Source organism: Vanessa atalanta, chromosome 17, assembly GCF_905147765.1.
Source record: "Vanessa atalanta chromosome 17, ilVanAtal1.2, whole genome shotgun sequence".
Classification (NCBI taxonomy): Eukaryota; Metazoa; Arthropoda; class Insecta; order Lepidoptera; family Nymphalidae; genus Vanessa; species Vanessa atalanta.
Genome location: NC_061887.1, coordinates 688,131 through 707,954, shown reverse-complemented (window position 1 = coordinate 707,954; position 19,824 = coordinate 688,131). Strand labels below are relative to the sequence as shown.

The 19,824-nt window shown below is 34.7% G+C and overlaps 3 protein-coding genes across 3 annotated transcripts; 1 reads left to right on the top strand and 2 right to left on the bottom strand.

Annotated features, from left to right (window-relative positions):
- Positions 1 to 1,633: 1,633 nt before the first annotated feature.
- Positions 1,634 to 7,591, bottom strand: LOC125070209 (3-ketoacyl-CoA thiolase, mitochondrial-like). Its single transcript, XM_047679967.1, has 8 exons — positions 7,464 to 7,591; positions 5,388 to 5,554; positions 5,118 to 5,249; positions 4,499 to 4,763; positions 3,958 to 4,133; positions 3,250 to 3,444; positions 2,695 to 2,849; positions 1,634 to 2,470 (listed from the first exon to the last, which is right to left on the bottom strand). Exons 1-8 carry the CDS (start codon positions 7,480 to 7,482, stop codon positions 2,389 to 2,391), a joined length of 1,191 nt encoding a protein of 396 aa, XP_047535923.1. The 5' UTR covers positions 7,483 to 7,591; the 3' UTR covers positions 1,634 to 2,388.
- Positions 7,592 to 7,841: 250 nt separating this feature from the next.
- LOC125070443 (acyl-CoA-binding domain-containing protein 6-like) lies at positions 7,842 to 9,800 on the top strand. The gene is made up of 2 exons (XM_047680322.1): positions 7,842 to 8,598; positions 8,936 to 9,800. Exons 1-2 carry the CDS (start codon positions 7,966 to 7,968, stop codon positions 9,707 to 9,709), a joined length of 1,407 nt encoding a protein of 468 aa, XP_047536278.1. The 5' UTR covers positions 7,842 to 7,965; the 3' UTR covers positions 9,710 to 9,800.
- Positions 9,801 to 12,256: 2,456 nt separating this feature from the next.
- On the bottom strand, positions 12,257 to 18,718 carry LOC125070553 (CCR4-NOT transcription complex subunit 11). The gene is made up of 10 exons (XM_047680465.1): positions 18,566 to 18,718; positions 18,394 to 18,485; positions 17,108 to 17,331; positions 16,153 to 16,313; positions 14,837 to 14,987; positions 14,599 to 14,736; positions 13,931 to 14,119; positions 13,712 to 13,851; positions 13,299 to 13,464; positions 12,257 to 12,745 (listed from the first exon to the last, which is right to left on the bottom strand). Exons 1-10 carry the CDS (start codon positions 18,607 to 18,609, stop codon positions 12,620 to 12,622), a joined length of 1,431 nt encoding a protein of 476 aa, XP_047536421.1. The 5' UTR covers positions 18,610 to 18,718; the 3' UTR covers positions 12,257 to 12,619.
- Between the last annotated feature and the right edge of the window lie 1,106 nt (positions 18,719 to 19,824).

Genomic DNA, 19,824 nt, shown 5'->3' with positions numbered 1-19,824 from the left:
ATTTTATCAGCAAAAAACAAAATGATGGTGCAAATTCTATTAAGCACTACTTATCTTGTATTAACTATCTGTGATGTCTCGATTAAAATTATTCTAGTATGAAGATAATAAAATTATTTTTATATAATTATTTTCCAGTAAAACTGGAGTTACGAATGTGGATTTTCGAGCTCCCCTAAACACCCCGATTTGCTCGAAGGTCGTACATAATGAGTTTACCAGTTCCCTGAGTGATTTTTTCAGCAGAAAACTTGTCTATGTGGATTCCATTCATTTCCATTGTATGTGGATTCCAACTCCCGAACTAGTGTTTGCTACCTATTTAACTCCTAAGTGGCGATGCAATAGTGCTTGTAATATACCCATAATGTCAAGTAATATCGACTTATAAACATACTAGCTATCAGTCCGGACTTCATCCGGTTGAAATAAGACTATTATTTGCATTTCAGCATCCCAGCGTCTCCTAACCGTTCAAATCTAAAACATCCAAAGAGACCCACTCAAAAACCTACAATAAAAAATCATCGAAATCAGTCCAACCATTTACCAATTCAGAAGATTACCTAACTACATATATATAAAGATTGAAAATTTCCACGAACATTATTTGTGTAGGTACCTAAATTATTTAACTATACAAATTCTAAACATTCTAGACTTTGACCGCTATATTTTTTAATGTCTTATCTATTGATATAAAACATGATAGCTAATTATATAATAAAAAGATATAATCTACTATCGTTATCTTTGCGTGAATTTTTATCTGTGAGCAATAATAAGTTAATTCGTTCATCAAATTATTCAGCTTTAAATTTCAATGATTTCCCCCTTTATTTGTAGAAGTGTACAAAGTTGTGTACGTATATGCAAATGAGTGGAACAACCCGTAATATGACATTACTATTGTACATTGGTAGGAAAAATCCTTCTCTACTACTAAAGAAACGGTTTAAGCTTTTATTCGGCGAAAATATTCTTACGATATATTCCATCATCAAACACAAGATGAATTTATACACAATACTGCAGTCAACCCACGAGTACTATCAATTTCGTCCATTTCAGACAGGCAGATAAAATTATTTTGGAAAGTCAAGTAATCGCTACAAAACTTTACATTTTCAAGGTCATCACAGAGTACCGTCAGCAAAATTGTAGTTATTAAATTATATAACAGAAAAAAATAATTTTATTACTTGAATTGGGTTCAATACAATCTATATTATTTATTTACATAGATTTAAGAATAAAAACACTTCGAAATAATACGATATAATAAATTTATTTTATTTTCATTTCATTTTCTTGTAAAAACACAAATAAATATATTTCATTGCTGTGACGTATCGTTGAATTGCAGCTGACAATTATTTCAATATTATCTTTATATTGATAGCAAAAATATATAAGATTTATGGGTAGTTTGTAATTTGAGTATTAACAAATCAACAAGTTTAACACAAACAATCGCAATATTCATAAAACAATTGCTTTAAAAACAAAGTATACATAATCTCATTGTTTCTGTTGATTACAATTGTGTGAAAATAATCTAAAGAAGATTTAAATAAACAATACATAAAAAATAATTGTTCCATTATTTACATAAATTTAATCTGTACGTAGGTAAATATAAAAACAATTTAGATTCAAGTTTTTATTTTGTATATAAGTATAATATGATAACTAGAAAAATTACAAAAATATATTCCAAAAAATAGCTCTATAAATGTATGTAAACTTCTTAATAGCTTAAGGCATTCATACTATTCTTACCTAACCTTCTCCTTAAAGGGAGAGGAAGCCTTAGCTTGGGCTAAGTGGGAAATTTACAGACTGTTTATGTATGTATATGTATATTCATACTATATGATACATGTCTTCGAGTATATTATTCTGTATAATTCCAAGGTGGTCCCGTCTTAATTTCATCAGATATAAGTATTTATTTGACGCACACATGAAGCAAATTATAAAAAGTATTGAGTATTGAGTATCTATCATAAAAAAATGTTAAATCAATCAAACTGATAAATATGTGACACAGCTGACTTTAACAAAATACAAGACAGATATGTACATTTGTTTTATGATTAGTTCGGTTTAAATGATAATTTTAAGTGCATTTCAACGGAGAGAAAAATTGGACCATGCTGTTCACAAGCAATTGCAAGCATAACATTGAGACGACTATTTCAATAGAAAGGCACCATTAAGATTATGCATATTGCATTTTGTCATTGTTGTAATTTGTTACAACACTAGTTATTATAGGCTTACGAAATTAACAATACGGTAGGAGCTATCCTATTTGATAGAGATAACTTCCTAAGACCTTTAGAGGAACAATGAATGGACAGGAAATGGTCTTCGAGTAATAAGTTAGACTACTTCAACCATAACTGCGATGCCCTGTCCGCCACCGATGCAAGCGGAGCCGATACCGCGCTTCAGTCCGCGCCGTCTGTTGAGTATAATATATATCGTAAGCAAAATTAATTTTATTGTAATCGACTTTACATTAAAACATATTTATATTCAAATAGATTTAAGCAATAAAAGTTATTGTTGTATAGTCTGCGATGTGCGGAATTTGGTGCGGAGTTTGGTGCGAGAGCAGTGTGCAGAGTGTGTAGTGTAGTGTGCGGAGTGTGGGGCGGAATGTGTGTATTGGCTGGCGACACCGACCTGAGCTCGTGCACGAGGTGCGCCGTGATGCGGCTGCCCGAGGCGGCGAGCGGGTGTCCGAGGGCGATGGCTCCGCCGTTCACGTTGAGCTTCTCCATGTCCAGCTTCAGCGCCTTCGCGCACGACAGCGTCTGCGCCGCGAACGCCTCGTTGATCTGCACACAGGACTACTGTCACCGCCTCCCATAGCTACTACTCGACTACCCCGGGGTCGGGAAACACAGCCCCATCAAGAGCTTTCCAGACAGGCTACTCTAAGTCTCGCACGAAAGTAGCGATGAGCTTGATGCTCAAATTCATAGACAAAAAGTAGCGAATATACAAAGACAACAGTTAGGTGTACAGGAACCGGACATAGGGTAACTAAAAACTGACCCCTCCCCCCGGGCCCGACATACACGGACGAAGCTACTGGCGAAAGTAGTGGAAATATATTCAGTATTTTAACCGTAATACTTAACCGATTATAATATAATATCAAATCTTTATGACATAAAATGAATATTCAACCCATTCTTTTTTATAAAGGTCATTCTCTTCACAAAACCAGCTCACCTCGATTAAGTCTACGTCGTTAAGCGTCAGCTTAGTGGCTTTGAGAAGATTCTCGATGGCGGGAACCGGTCCGACGCCCATGATGCTAGGGTCCACTCCGACGTAGGACCAGCCTACGAGCCTGGCCAGCGGCTTCAAGTTCTTCGCGGCTTCCTCGCTAGCGATAACCAGGGCTCCAGCACCGTCACTTATACCCTGTTGGCGTTCATTGATTATTTAATATAATTCAAGTATGGGCAGGCAGATGGATAAACAGGCCACTATAGCGTTCAACATTATTAATGTCTATAACATTAACAATGTAGTACATATTAACTTAAGTTTAATGGAAGGGTCTTAATACTTGTAGTACTAGTAACTTACTAGCCTCCAATTTCTCTTTATAGTTTTATAACATAAAGAAACTGGCACATTTTTTACGATTGCCACCAACTTGCCCGCAATTATACTGTCTTACTTTACCCATTTTACCAAAATTATTTATTAAGTCAAAGTCAAAGTCAAAGTCAAAAATCTTTATTCAATATAGAAGTGTTTGCACTTGCTTATTGATTGTCAAAAATCTACCACCGGTTCGGAATTTAGCACCTCGGACCTGAGAAGAACCGGCGAAAGAAACTCAGCGGGATATATTTTTTTTCATTTTTTTTAACCATTTAAAACAGTAAACTTGTAGATAGTAAACATCTTTAAAATAGTTTAACTCACCGAAGCTGTTCCAGCAGTTACAAGACCTTCCTTTTTGAAAACAGGGGGCAGCTTCTTTAGACCCTCGAGTGTTGTCTGAGGACGAGGATGCTCATCAACTTCCACTTTCACTTGCTTCTTCTTAATGGTTAAAGTGACGGGTTCGATTTCGGCCTTGAAGACACCAGCGTCGCAGGCTGAGAAATAATTCAATATATTTTAACCGTTCAAATGATTCGACTATGTAACATCCATCATATAGGTTTTATGAGAATATGAAATTGACGCCTTTCAGGTACATTTTTAAAACAGGAGGATTTTCGAAGCAACTATTTTTATTTTATTTCAAGTAGATAGATAGATTATTATCTTATCTTATATGACGGTAAGTGGTCATCACCGCCCATAGCCATTGGCGCTGTGAGACATTAACAAGCCTTAAAGCACGACCAACATTGGGAACTAAGATGTTACGACCCTCGTGCCCGTAGGTACGCTGGTACCGTCAAACCGTAAACAACAAAACAAAGCTGTGACGACAAATCTGAAAGTGCCAACGTACCCGCTTTCCACCTCTGCTGCGAGCGGAGCGCGAAGTTGTCGACCTCGTCGCGGGTGATCCCGAACTGGCCGCCCAGCTTCTCGGCGGTCATGCCCATGGGCAGGCCGCAGTAGGAGTCGGTGAGGCCGGCCCACAGCGTGTCCTCGAAGGCGTGCGAGGCGCCCAGCACGGTGCCGAAGCGCACGCCGCGCACGGCGAACGGCGCCTGCGACATGTTCTCCACGCCGCCCGCCAGCGAGATCTTCGCCACGCCGGTCAGTATGTCCTGCGACCGAGCTCATCACTTGCGCGTGCCGGTTATTGAACGTTGAACGAACGTTCTCTTTTCGACTTACACTAGAGTTAACTGGTAGAAATCGCAAACGTAAGCGTTCCCCCCCCCCTTCAGGCAAACTTCCCTTTCCTTTCTTATTACCTTATTTTTTGTCATTGTTTAGGCACAGGCATATTGATGTTACATTTATGTTGACATTGCTTTTAAATTCAGCTCTAAGATATCAGAAGACTAAATTATCACTCACACAAAAATTATCAAACCATGAATCAGCTCAATTTTGCTATCTTAAGTAAATAATTTTATATAGATAAAATCTTCTATACATTCCATTTGTATATTTACCTGTGCACTGTTCACCACAGACTGGAAACCAGACCCACACAGCCTGTTCACACCCAACGCTGGCTTGTCTTGAGGGATCCCTGCTTTGAGCGCTGCGTGTCGTGGTGTGTAAATGCCATCAGTTTGAGAAGCCTGGTCGGAAATAATAATTATTACGATGGTAGTGCCGTAATACGTACCACGCATTCATTGATTATGTGTCTGTTTATTTTGTTTTGACATTAAAAACTCCATTAAATAATTAGAATTTTATAAAATATTGTCACTTACCGACATAACTTGACCGACAATCACGGAGTCGATCTGGTCTGGAGCGACTCCAGCCTCCTTAAGAGCCGCTGTAGCCGCAATGCTCTGCAACTCCGTCGCGGTCGTGTTTCGAAACACACCGCCGAACGTACCGAAAGGTGTGCGTTTAGCACCGACGATAAAAATACCTGCAAAACAAACTTAATTAAATAAACACACATTTAGCTTTTAAAATCGCCAGTTATCATAACAGCGGAATTATATTAGCGTACCAACAATTTAATTTAATTAAAAAAAAATTATAAGCAATAAAATAAATTATATGTCTAGACAGACTGTCCTAAACAGAGAACGCATCGAATAAAATGGTAGCTAAACCACTAAGTACACACATACTAGTAAAGTAAAGCAATAAATATATTCGGAATTTATTAGGGAACTATGACAATTTGTTTATATTGAGCTAAAATACAATAATTAGACAAATAATTTCTCTTGGATGTGCTTAATCTATGATAGATTATATATTAATTATTTTCTATACTAGAAGCCGACAATTAGTTCAAATTCTACTCTAATTCATTGCTAGTAAAAAAATCTTCAAAATAATTTCAAAATTCAAATACAGAAGTTAGAAATGCAGAATTGGCTTTCAGCAAATAATAATACACTGAACAAAGTTTTAAAAACACAAGTAAATAAATTATAGCTTGCTTATTGAAATTAAAATATTCCAATTAATTCATAATATAATTATTAGGGTCTCCATGCCTCTGATGGTCTAGGGCCTCCACTAATTTGTGGCCCCAAGCCCTCCAGACCTTATATATTACTCTGGACATAGTTCTCTATGTTCCTTCTAAAGAATATATTTACAATTTCATTTAATGAAATCATTGACAGCTTTCAATAATTATTAACATTTTTTATTTTTGTCTCATTAACACTCGAGAATCTTAGATTTTTTTCCCTTTATTAATGGGATGGAATAACCACACTATTTTTATTTAAAAAAAATCTCAGGTCTCTGTTTATAAGATATGAAATTAAAAGAAAGTTAATAGAAAATGGATACACATCAATAAAATTTATATCTTATGAGTTAATTTAATGATACAAAAATTAAGTTTGATTTAAATTACTTCAATACAAAAACACACTATGTAATTCTAAAAGCATTAACTTCATAGTAAAAACATATAATAGCAGGTATATGACAAAGAGAGATATGATATAAGAGTCCATTAGTTAAAAGACTTTAATCCTAGTCAATAATTCCAATGGAGCCATCCAGCATCATTAAATTTTCAACTGCTTAGTTTGTGTTTATAAGATAAAGGATAACATTGTGAGGTGCATGTGTATCCATCAACTTGCATTTAAGCAATAAAAGCATTATTTTATTTTCTAAATAAATTATTAATACATATATACAATTGTTTAAATTGGTCATATTTTTTTTTTTCAAACAGGTAGAATAAATATTGTGGAAATTCTGTGATTATTAGGCTGTATAAATGCTACAAGTAAACCACTTTCTCCCATAGATATAACATTAATTAAAAAAAAAAAAAACAGAATGATAATAAGTGTGAATATGTATATGAAATGATAATCATAATGAGTATGAGTAGTTGTCAGATAAAAACATTCTATTATTAATATTATAATATACAATGTAAGGTTAAAAATGTGAATCTTGGCAACAAATATATTAATCAGTTCGAGGTCATTGTACTTCAATTGATCTATGATCATGACTTTGTACGAATCTTTAGAGAACTATATAATTAAATTAAAAAAAAAAAACATATATTGTTATTATAAGAAAAATATGTTAAATAAGTGCAAATATTTACAAACTTAAAAGCATTGTATTTATTTTTTCTTTAATTTAATTTCACACATTCTAAGAAATATACAATTTAAAGTAAACTTATTGCAATCTTATTTTCTATCATCAAAGAAAAACTGTTTTATTACATTTTTTTATCTTCAAATAGAAACTGGAATTTGACCCCAGTGAAAAGTAGTAAGCATTGTATTTTTTTTAGTACATCTTTAAAATACTATTCATAACATAAAAAAATTACTGACCTTTTACTGCTACCGACATGATTAAAATTATTTATGCTTCGTACTTAAATTAAAAAACTATTAAATATAATAATTTAAAAGTTTACGTCAACACCCGGTAACAAAGTTGCCGAATGAGTGAATTAATTGAATGAACTGAATTAACTTTTTATATCCGTTCCCTAATTGAACGAATGAATTATTATCAGTAAAACCATAGAGTAAAATTTAATTATTTTTAAAATTGATGTATTAATTTGATTTAAATAATACAATTATATAAAGTAAATTCAAAATAATGGAAATTTTTTTGTTTAAATTAAAATTATATTCAAATATGCGTGTTCATTTACGTAGTAGTAGTAATAGAGTATAATACGGAGTAGATCTAGTTGTGATTTCTATTACGTTATTGATTACCTATATTCTCTTTGGTTTTTGACAAAGCCATTTTAATTTGATCTAAAGATAAAGCTAAACTTTGCCCTATTTTAGGAAATTGTCAACATAAAATGCTTATGCAATGAGCGATGGCCGTCCTGTAAGTGGTCAACTGAAGAAATTTGTGTTTCGTGGAAAATCTTCTAGCAACGGCGACACAAGAGGTGAATACTTAGAAATTGTTATACCGGAGTTGTTATCAGCTGGGTATTCATTCTACACGTGGCCCTCAGCACCTCTTTTAGCTTGGTATTTGTGGACTCAAAGAAGAAACTTACGTGGTTTACGTATTTTAGAGCTAGGCTGTGGTACTGGTTTACCTGGAATCTTAGCAGCTAAGTGCGGTGCTCACGTGACTCTTACAGATAGTGTTGTTCTACCCCGCTCGTTGAGGCACTTGTCGGCTTGCTGTGAGGCTAATGGTTTAGTTCCCGGTCGTGATTTACAAGTTCTAGGACTAGCCTGGGGACTTTTTTTGGCCGATGTACATAATTTAAGACCTGTAGACTTATTACTTGCTTCTGATTGTTTTTACGAACCTTCTCAATTCGAAGAAGTACTTTCAACTGTCGCTTATTTTTTGGACGGAACTGACGCACGATTTTTGTGTGCTTACCAGGAGCGGAGCGCAGATTGGTCAATTGAGGCTCTACTGAAGAAGTGGGGACTGAAAGGCGCACTTGTGGATTTGGATTCGCTGAGTGAGAGTTCTGGTGTAGACTACAGGGCCTTGATCGGTGAACGTTCCCTGCATTTGCTTGAAATCGTATCTGTTTAGGTTATGGCCAGCACAGCGAGAGCTGCTCGCCTCTATGTTGGCAATCTGGCCTGGACAGTAGGCCATCGTCAGCTACGAGAGTATTTTGCCCAATTTGGTCCAATACAGAGTGCAAGAGTAATTTTTGATCGTTCAACTGGATTAAGCAAAGGTTATGGTTTTGTAGAATTTGCCAGTCCATCCAGAGCTGAAGATGCTACAAATAAACAGCTGCATACTCTCGAGGGATTAAATTTGAATGTGCAAATACAAAATAATTAGATTTTTTTAGAAGTTGGTAGTATTAATAATGGCTGAGGCACTTTCAGACAGTTCTGACTCTGATTTCTCAGTTGACAATCGGACTCCACTAGACAAGGATTTTTTTGATGCCTGTAATCATGTTTTGAGGATTACTTCAAAGCTAAAGGATAGTCAACTTCTGGAGCTATATGGCTTCTACAAGCAAAGTATGGAAGGGAAATGCACTACTCAAAAACCAGGTTGGTTAGATGCCAGAGGCAGAAGGAAATGGGAGGCTTGGAAAATTCTCGGTGATCTTTCTAATGATGAAGCTAAAACAAAATATATAGATCTAGTTCAGAAATTTGATCCTAATTGTAAGTTTGGGGTACAAAGTGGATTACATGAAACATGGGTCAGAATGTCCTCATTGCGGTACTCCCCAGAACCTGAACTCGTGGATCATGAAATGTCATTGTTTGATGCAGCAAGGGAGAACATGGGAAAACTTGTTACAAAATTTTTAAGTGAAAACCCTGAGTTGTGTAATGAGAGGGATGAGAATGGTTTGACAGCTTTACATTGGGCTGCTGACAGAGATGCTACTAATGCATTAACCGCTGCTTTAAATGGGGGTTGCTATGTTAATGCCCTGGACAAATCTAAACAGACAGCTCTCCATTATGCTGCATTATGTGGCCATGTCAGATCGACTCAAATCCTATTAGAAGCCGGGGCTTCATTTCTGAAGGATGATGAAGGCTTTACTCCACTGGATGTAGCCACAGACGAAGAAGTCAGAATCATTCTAGAAAATGCTACGTAATGTCTTAGTCTATAAATTTATGTCTATGTCATTTAAAGTTAAAAAATTATATCTTATTCATTGTAGTTATTATAAATAAATGTTAGTACTAATACAGTTTTTAATTTCTTCAATTTTTATGAACACAGATTAGCATTTGTAAAATAGTTGTTATATAATTTATTTACTAAAAATACTATTAAAAAATACTAAAATATTTTTAGTTATTTATTGTTATTACGCATAGCAAACCTATTCATGTAAGTATGAATAGAAATCAAAATTTTCAAGTCCAAAAAGTACATGATAATATCAATATTGTTGATGATCTGGCCGATTTTGGCCATAGCTTCCAATCTCAAGGGAGACCAGCAGACTACACAGGATATATTATAACTGTGTGTGCACACAAACACAGGTGCACTAGCTATTCCCTCAGTCTCCAAATCCGATGTCACGAATATGATTCCACTTCCAATTTCCAGACATTCCGGGCTGTCACTGCGAATTGAATAGTAACCCAATGTAACCCAATAACTTTTTAATGGTCGGAAATTCGGGCTTGAGCCTAGCTCAGGATCTGCAACCATATCTAGGTACTAGACAAACGAGGCAGTAAATATTTAAGTATAAATTGAATGAAGACAACTTTTAATTTGACAACTTACCTGGCCGTTGTGTTGACTTGTTATTAAGGGTATGAGTAGGGACAAAAAGTATTTTTCAGTAGTAACAAAATTTTATTACATATATTTACACTTATCACAATTTTTGCATTTCTTGTATTTGCTATTTAAAGTCAATCCACACTAGGATACAAACTGTAAAGCCTTTCATACATATAGGTACAATTGTTTTTATTGTTATAAGAATATCCTATCTTATTGAATATCAAATTACAAAATATTGAAACATTTGAAATTTGCAATCTGAGAAGTGCCTATCTTATAATATCAAAATACTTTTATAAAAAATGTATAATTTTAGTGGCTTATTGATTATTAAGTTATTACCCTACTAGTCGCCTTAATTAATCTATCTCCACAATAAATATTAAAAAAAAACCGATGTGATAACAATCTTAATGCATTGAGATTATGCATGTATGCATTTATTATTAAAAAACCTGACCGACAGAAATGATAAATTGCTAATCTGGCCCTACTTGCTGTGTCTTATTAATTCTGAAAACACTCCTCAACAGGCATTTAGTAGTTTCCTAGCAAACGTAACTAAAGCAAGCCTTTTTTTATATGTATTAACAATCCATCAAGAAATATCTCAAATCATACATAGGTACATAATTTAATACTAAAATAATTACCTCGTTATGTGTTTATTATTTTAATATATATGTTTAACATAAAGTATGTTTACAATATTTTATATTGGGATAATTGTAATTCATTGTTATTTGGGCAAATGATGAGATCACATGGGGCCAGTATTGCAAGAAGTGTTAACAATTACACCTTTAATAATACAACTATGGCATGTAGTATGAAATCTCCTGTGCCTGCTATTACACCGGTTAACTCACTCAACAAACCTACCCATAATTACAATGTACTTATTTATTGATATATCATCATGGGAAAATATACTGAGTGGGTGGTTTTACCTTTAATGATATTATGCAAAGATAATTATCATCTTCAACAACTTCATTTAAAAAAAAATAATCATAGTATGTAAATTTTTAACACAGGTACTTCTGTGTCCTAAGAAGTTTCAGAAGATTGGGTACCGGTATTATTAATTAAATATGAACAAATATTACCGTAACAGTCGGGAAATATCTATATCCATCCAGGGCCGGATCTACCATATGACTTTTTGGTCTACAGCCCAGGTCCCCGTGGATTCAAAGGGGCCCAGCTAAGTCAAGTTAAAGTAAAAAAAGTAGACGAAAATGCGAAAGAATCTATAACTTTATTAAATTAAACAGATCGTATGGTTTACAGCCCTTCGAGTCCTGCAATTAATCAATCCCATTCAATTAATTTAATTCAAGTCTACGTTCAGGTATGTCTTAGGTGGGCCTCTACGTAGTGTTAGCCCAGGGCCCTCTAAACTTACGGTCCGGCCCAGTATCCATCCATATTGGGCTAATGGTTTTACTGGCTGTTATGAAAGAAGGTTTGTTCACAGACTTGTGTCTGTACCTTTTTGAGTTCCCTTTTTATATTATAATTGTTGATATTTTATTTCGTTTAATATTTATTATATTAATGGAATATTCTTTATTTATAATAGGAAATTAAAATGTTAAATATGAGGTGATGCCCTTCTTGAAAACAGTCAAACGACGCTAGCCCTAAACAAAATGGATTAAAGTGGAAATTCGAGATTTGGTACGAAAAGGGCGTATACGACACACGAGTGAGACATGCAGGTTTCCTTACGACGTGTTCCTTTACCGCGGGGCACGCGAATATTTATAAAAGTAAACAGGCTGTTTATATTTTGATTCTTAGCACTACTTTACTTGATTAATATAAGCTTATTATATATTAATAAAGTAATTGCATTTTAATTAATATTATTGCTCATTAATACATTACTTGGTAAGTGTTTTATAAACAATATTATTTTTAGGCTTGTTTTGAATTGAACTTTATTTATTTATTTTTATATAAATCCATTTTAATTGTATTAAAAACTACATTAATACAGGGCCGGATTTGGGTTGTGAGCTTTAGTTCAGTCTACCAGTACTACAATATTAAGATCCCTGCTTACTTTTGAAAAATATTTAATATTCCCACATTTATTTGAATATTCGTCCATGTGTATAGATTATCTGTGACCTTCGTTGCCTGGCGATCCTAACTTTAAGGCCGACTGCATAAATAACACAATGAATTAAAAATCATCTAACTATGAAATCTTCTGATTTATTCTCCAGATTCAGGATTTAGTTACTTTTGTCTAGTTTTCCTTATTTTCCTTGTGCATTTCCCCCGAGTCTAGTTGTTTCAACAGCCTGAACAGCGCAGCCGCTTCTCTGATTCTGCTGAATTCAACGCAGAACGCTTCTACTTCTATAAATAATTCCTATAACATGAAATATGTTATAATTAGTTCATTACCCTCATATACTCTAAAATATTTTTCAACACTCAAGGAAAATTTATATGCAGCCGATGAATACTAATTTTGTAAATAATCTCTTAATATCCTGTCATTGTTGGAAATTTAAGATTGACATAAATGTGTCAAATTTTTTGTATGTCACCGCTTCCCATAGACATTATTCCTCGAATCACCAATGCACCACCAACCTCGCGAAATAAGACATGATGTCCTTCGTGCCTGTAGTTACTCTTGCTCACTCACTCTTCAAATCGGAACACAACAATATTAAGATTACTATTTGACAGTTTTATGATTGGATCGATGGTCTTTTGTGGAAGTGTGCCTAGGTACATACCTATATGTACCTAGGCACACTTGCACAAAACTCTACTACCAAGTAGATTGATAAAGACATGGATTGAGACATTGTTACTTCGATTTGAAAGAGAAAGCTTCGTCAGCTTTAATACCACAGTCGAAGCTCTCTCGCCGTTTGCCTAGGCCCCAAGGGCGGCCGAGTACGGGCCCTCACCTTGACGTTGATGATCTTGTTCCGGATGAGCGACTGCAGGAAGACGCAGACGAGGCGGACGAGCCTGTTCTGCATGTAGCGGTCGCGGATGGTCTCGCAGGTGGAGATGCAGTTGCTGATGTAGAGGTGCACGAACTCCACGGGCAGGTCCACCGACGTCGTCAGCCTGCGGGACACGATACCACGTCAGCCTCGCCCGCTCCAGCCATCGGATTTACTTACGAATTTTGTAAATAAATATTGTATATTTACACATCTGAGCAGTGCCTCAGAATTAGGTATACTATTTATCATATATATAATGTCTATTTAAACACTCCGACTGTATATATGTACGTACGTGTGCATATGTTCTTTCTAATAAAAAAATGTTGTTTAAATTGTAAATCGTTCGTTAGAATTAAAATCGTCACCTGTTGACAACTTCCATGGAGTGCAGCGACATCTCCATGTTGACGAGCACCGAGAAGTAGTCCGTGATGTGTTGCGAGTGGATCAGCTTCAGGAGAACGGAGATGGCCACCATCGGGTTGTTCTCCACCAGCTCCGGCAACTGTTCAAATCAAAATATACTTTATTCGAGTGGCCTTTTACAGCGTACAGTGAAAATTCTATATAGGATATAGAATTACCTGGTAGGGCGCCAGGCCCACGTCGTACACGACGTCGGGGTGGTGGTCCAGCAGGCCCAGCAGCCTCTGCTGGTGCGGCACGCTGAGAGCCGCCTTCAGCGCCAGCTGCGTCAGCTCCTTGGCCTCGTCCGCCACGTTCACTTCCTTCTCCTCCACCTTTTTCTCCTCCTGCTTCTCTTTCTTCTCTTCCTGCAACATCGTTGGTCGAGATTTGGTTAAATAAATGGTGAACAAAAAATTTACCATTTATTGCGTATATTTAAAGTTACGGTGATACATTTGTTTAGGTGGCGGTGTGTTTACGTTGCCAGTGCCAACTTACTCTGTGGTAGCTACTACTACCACTAAACATTAGATATTCTACCACCAAACAGTAGTACTCAGTATTATGGTGTTCCAGTTTGGAGGGTGAGTGAGCCAGTGTAAGTACAAGCACAAGGGACATAACGTCTTAGTTCCCAAGGTTGGTGGCGCATTGGCGATTTAAGGAATGGTTAATATTTAAAACAGCGCCAATGCTACTAGGCGGTGGTGACCACTTATCACCAGGTGGCACATTTCCCGGTCCGCATACCTATTACATAAAAGAGTGTCATGGCCGAAAATGACATTTTGTTATATCATCGTTTTTCAAATAAAATAAAAAGAATTGAGAAAAAAGTAATTACCACTTTAGGCTTTTGTTCCTTCGGTAGTACGACCTTCTTCTCGACCTTCTCCGGCGGCTTCAGGCCGATCAGCCCCTCGAAGTCCGTGTCGTACAGCGGCACGTACACACCTCTATTGACTAGATTTTTCCACACACCCTGTATACGACAGCTAAATTACGAAATCTGCGACACTCTGCGTAATACGATTTCATTAAAATTGACAAATATTAATAAGTGGCATAACAACGATCCCTACCTCATCTGCGAAGGATATCTCCGTGGGGTCGAGGAGGAATGTGGGAGGGGGGATGGGCCCGGACGGCTTGAGGGTGCGGTGCAGCGGTAAGTACTCGTTACTCATCAGCGCTTCTAGGAGCTCCTTCATCGCCATGCGGTTCGGTGGACTCCTTTAAAAAGAAAGTCATAATATGAATCTTCGTTAAATTAGACATTAACTGAACGTTTTCACAGACAAATAAAAAATCTGTGTTTCGTGTTAATATAGTGCTTTTTTGTATAAGCTATGGATACTATTTATATTTTCAAAGTATTTACACAATATTACTTGGAGATATACGATGAGCGGTGCGGTCGTCTTCATGTTATCAAAATCAAAATATACGAATCATTTGAATCGTCATTTAACATACTATATTAATTGAAGCTACCACCGGTTCGGAATGTAGATTCTACCGAGAAGAACCGGCAAGAAACTCAGTAGTTACTCTTTTTCAACATTTAATAATACAGTAATGTTAGTTAAACACAATTATATATTTATGTAATATATCCTGTCTGGAAGTCAACAAACATTAACTCCACGCTTTTTTATCATCTGTATAATCTTGTATTGAATAATATGCCTTATTAACAAATGTACTTTTTAAAAATGCTAAGTTAAGGGCAGTACAGCGAAGTGAAAGGCTATATGTCACCGCTAAAACTTCTTCTAACACACGAGCTTGGCTTAAAATGTGTGCAGTAATAGTATTACTCATTATAAATTTGAATGTAACTCTGTCTGTCTGTTTCACGGACAATAATTGCTACCTTCTGACGACCAACCCTTAAAAACCCTTAAAATCGGCCTTGGTGCCTTAGTGCAAGCAGTGTTCTGGCAAACGTTCCCCAAAAGTGATTTTAGTTTGACCTTCAGGGGCATCTTACCGATGGTCGAAGGCTTAGCCATCGTCGGCGAGGAGCCCTAACGCGCGGGCCCGGGTTTTTTAGATCCCCTGCACCCAGGATTAAGACGGGCCTGACTGAACAGATCCATACTTATTTTCTTCTGCTAGTTAACCGATTTTCTTTCGTTTGGCAGCAATGGCCATTATATTAATTGTATTCATATTCGAACTTTAGTTTTTTCAATAAAGAAAACAAAATAGGAGACGAAATATAAAAATGGAAGCATGAAGATACGGATTTGCAATAATGCATGTGGTCGATTTTGGACCATTAGGAGAATATATACTAAAACATAGTCCTTAGATAAAGTTCTAATTAAAATAATAGTGACCTAGTGTTTTTATTCAATTATCTTAAATGTATAATAAAAAAAATACAACATACCCATCACTGAGCGGTACTAAAGCTGGTGCGGTCGCTCTCGCAACAGAACTGATGTCAGCTGATCGTTCAGCCGTTACAGATTGAATGGAAGAATAATCAAATTCTAGATCTTTCGATGATACTTCAGTTAACATCACCTGCTTTGCAGACTTCTTTAAGACCTGGAAAAAGAACGAATTATACTTGTTGGAACGAACAAACTTGGTGGTAGGGCTTTGTGCAAGCCCGTCTGGGTAGGTACCACCCACCCATCAGATATTCTACCGCCAAATAACAGTACTCTGTATTGTTGTGTTCCGGTTAGAAGTGTGAGTGAGCCAGTGTAATCACAGGCACAAGGGACATAACATCTTAGTTCCTAAGGTTGGTGGCGCATAGGTGATGTAAGGAATGGTTAATATTTCTTACAGCGCCTTTGTCTATAGGCGGTGGTGACCACTTACCATCAGATGACCCATACACTCTCAATTCCCTTCCGATGATCCGATGGAACGGTAAACCTGACAAGACCGGAAACAGTTCAGGTGCAGGACTAACGGCTTTTACTTTCGGGGTTGCTACTGAGAATTTTATTGAATGAAAAAACAAAAACTATTTATGTGGATATTTTTTACTATAGAGATCGAGCCAATGTCATTGCGTTTATAAAATAAAAAATTACATATAAATGTAGTTTTGAGACAGTTTTATCTTTAGAGTGGATTGTTCTTCAGGGTCAATCTTCAAGGTAGATTGTTTATGAACTGATAAGGTTTACAATATTTAGTAACTCATTGTCACAAAGATGTTAATTCACCATGCATGGATGCATGCATGAAAGCAAAACTACATAGAAAATTAATTTAAAAATAAATTATTCACTCACATTGTAACTAATATCTTAAAACAAAGTACAATTCTTACATTAATTTGTAGATAAAAAACAACTATACCAACAATACAATGATATACTTACATCCTTAATATTAACCGGTATAAAACCATGTAGCTGACCAATAAAAAGTCTCTCTTGCGGCGCCAGAGGCAATAGACCCGATTTGCCATCCAGAAGGTGGAGGAACAGTGAGCTGAAGGGATTTTCCACTTTGTAAAAATCAAATATTAAGGCCAGTGCTACCACTCTCTGACCGGGGAGAGACAAGTCACCACCGGTTATGAGTGATGATAGGAGAAGACATACTGAAATCAAATGTAATATTTTGAAGTGTTTGTCATATAAGTAAATAAAAGAAAAAATACAATGTCTAATTTATTTAAATCATGAATGATAGTGATGAATTCTAGTGATCAACACAGATAACAAAATATTGTAATGGTTTGTTTCATTTATCAAATGAGTCGTTGAAGGAAAATATTTCAATAGAATGGATTAGTTTTTATTTTTTATGAATATCTAAAGAAATTCTAAGAAAACTTGACTATTGCTTTATTTATCTTTTAAATCCAAAATTTATTATAAGTTAATTAAATTTTTAGAGAAATATAATTTCTAAAAATTTAATTTTTGATTCATGTTATTCCTTCAAAGAAATATTTTTCATATATCATAAAATTTTACTTCATGGTAGGGCTTGGTGCCAGCCTGTTTGGGTAGGTACCACCTTCTCCTCAAATATTCTACCAATCAACTAACCTTTGTATTGTTGTATTGGTTTGAAGGGTGAGTGAGCCAGTGTAACTACAGCATAAGGGACATAACAAATTAGTTTTTCAAGGCTACTCACTAGCTACCCTTTATCAGAATATCTGATATAAATTGAATTTGTAACAATTCCATAGGATTAGTTATATTGGTTGCTATATTTTTAATATAATTTTTAATGTACTCTTAGTATATCTTACTCACTTTTAACAATTTTGAATAGAAATTATATTCCAACTTCAAGAGGAGTAAAGCAAGTTAGACAATTTTGACAATAAATTGTTGCAATTGGTTATTACATTATTAATTTGGATGTAATATTGAAGTGGTGAAGTGGAATACTGTTCTCTAAAGATATAGCAAACAAGAATTGTCAGTAACGCATAATGTAACAGAGCTATTAATTTTTAAAATTGTTCTGTGTTTTTGAGGTCAACTCTGAAATACTAATTGTTTTAAAATATGGCTTAGAGGACGAAAAATACTACATAATTGTCAATGTAACGTGGATTATTGTCTAAACCAGAAGTTGTTTTGTAGAAATAAATGAATAAGATTTCACTTTACAAGGTATATTATATTAAAGGTTTTATACTAACAATTAAAATGATCTGATTTCGGAAACCTCTTTTGCACTTGAGCACATATCGATTCAAGACTTTGGGAGTCTACAGTCTGCTCTGAGAATAAGCTGAAAAATAAATATACGAATTTAAAATAAATATAAACATTTCCATTTTAGGTTATTCTAAGAAACTAAACGAAACATACTCTAATATGTATTTACTATTTTCGTTAATTAATTGCTGGGACATATTTATTTGTAACTAAATAAGTATGTGATTCAGTTCAAATTTGTTATGTTCAACATCCATAAATAAAGGCACTTCGTGTACAAAATACAAATACACAACACAACAAATATTTGAAATGCTAAAGTCACAATTACATTGACATTTGTCATTTACCAATTGACATTACAAGAGACAAAATGTAGCACTAAAAATCCAATTTACAATGACAAAGATGTATATAAGATGAGATATATTTTTTTAAAACTTTTCTTACTATTTGGTGTTATGTTAAATCTTTTAAATTAATTACAAATAACTTTATTTCTTGTAAGTATTCATTCAAATGACGAACATATACAATTAAAGCTTATATTGTATCATCATTTTCCTGTTATGTAAATAAAATATTTGAGATATAGAATTTGAACTAAAATTAACAATGACTTGCTCAGAAACTATATTGTGAAAAAATTAAATGTTTTTTTTTTTTTTTAAATATATTTAAAACATTATAACAAAAAGCATATTGAAACTAATTAAAATTTATTTAACTACAATGATTTTAATTCTTTCATGTGTTATCTTAAATGTATGTTCATTCTAATGATGAAAAAGCAAACTAAGCTTTAAAGGTATCTTCATTTTGCGGTTAAGTAAATATCACGGGCTAAATTAATGAGAGGCATATTCAAAACTATAATCGTTTGTTTCAAATTATATTTTGTCAATAATTATTAAGAAAGCATGTAGAAAGTAATTAAAATCTAATGCATTTTTTTAACATTTAGCAATATTATATACATGCATAGAACTACGCATAAAATATGAATGAAAGATTAAGCTATTGCTTTTTTGGTCTGAGAATCAAGGGCATTAGAAAAATACGTACGTACGTATTGGAAAAATATCGACCTAGTGTTTGAAGTAACGAAGATTAGTTGTGTATCAAAGAGTACGTAAATTAGATTAAATACTTCATTCCTGTTTATCGCAAATATTAATCGCTATCTTTAAAAAGGATGATTAATTTAATCCTATCTATAACTGTTTCACTCTTATAGGGTTAAGGAGTCATTCGGCCTTGAAAATCTTCGTACAATACAATACTTACTTATTAATTGTACAAGTGTAATTGTACCTACAATAAGTGGAAGAAAGACTATTAATTTTTACGTAAATAATATTTTTTGTGACAATAGCGTTTTGTCGTATTGGTAAAGTCAATGCACCTTTTTT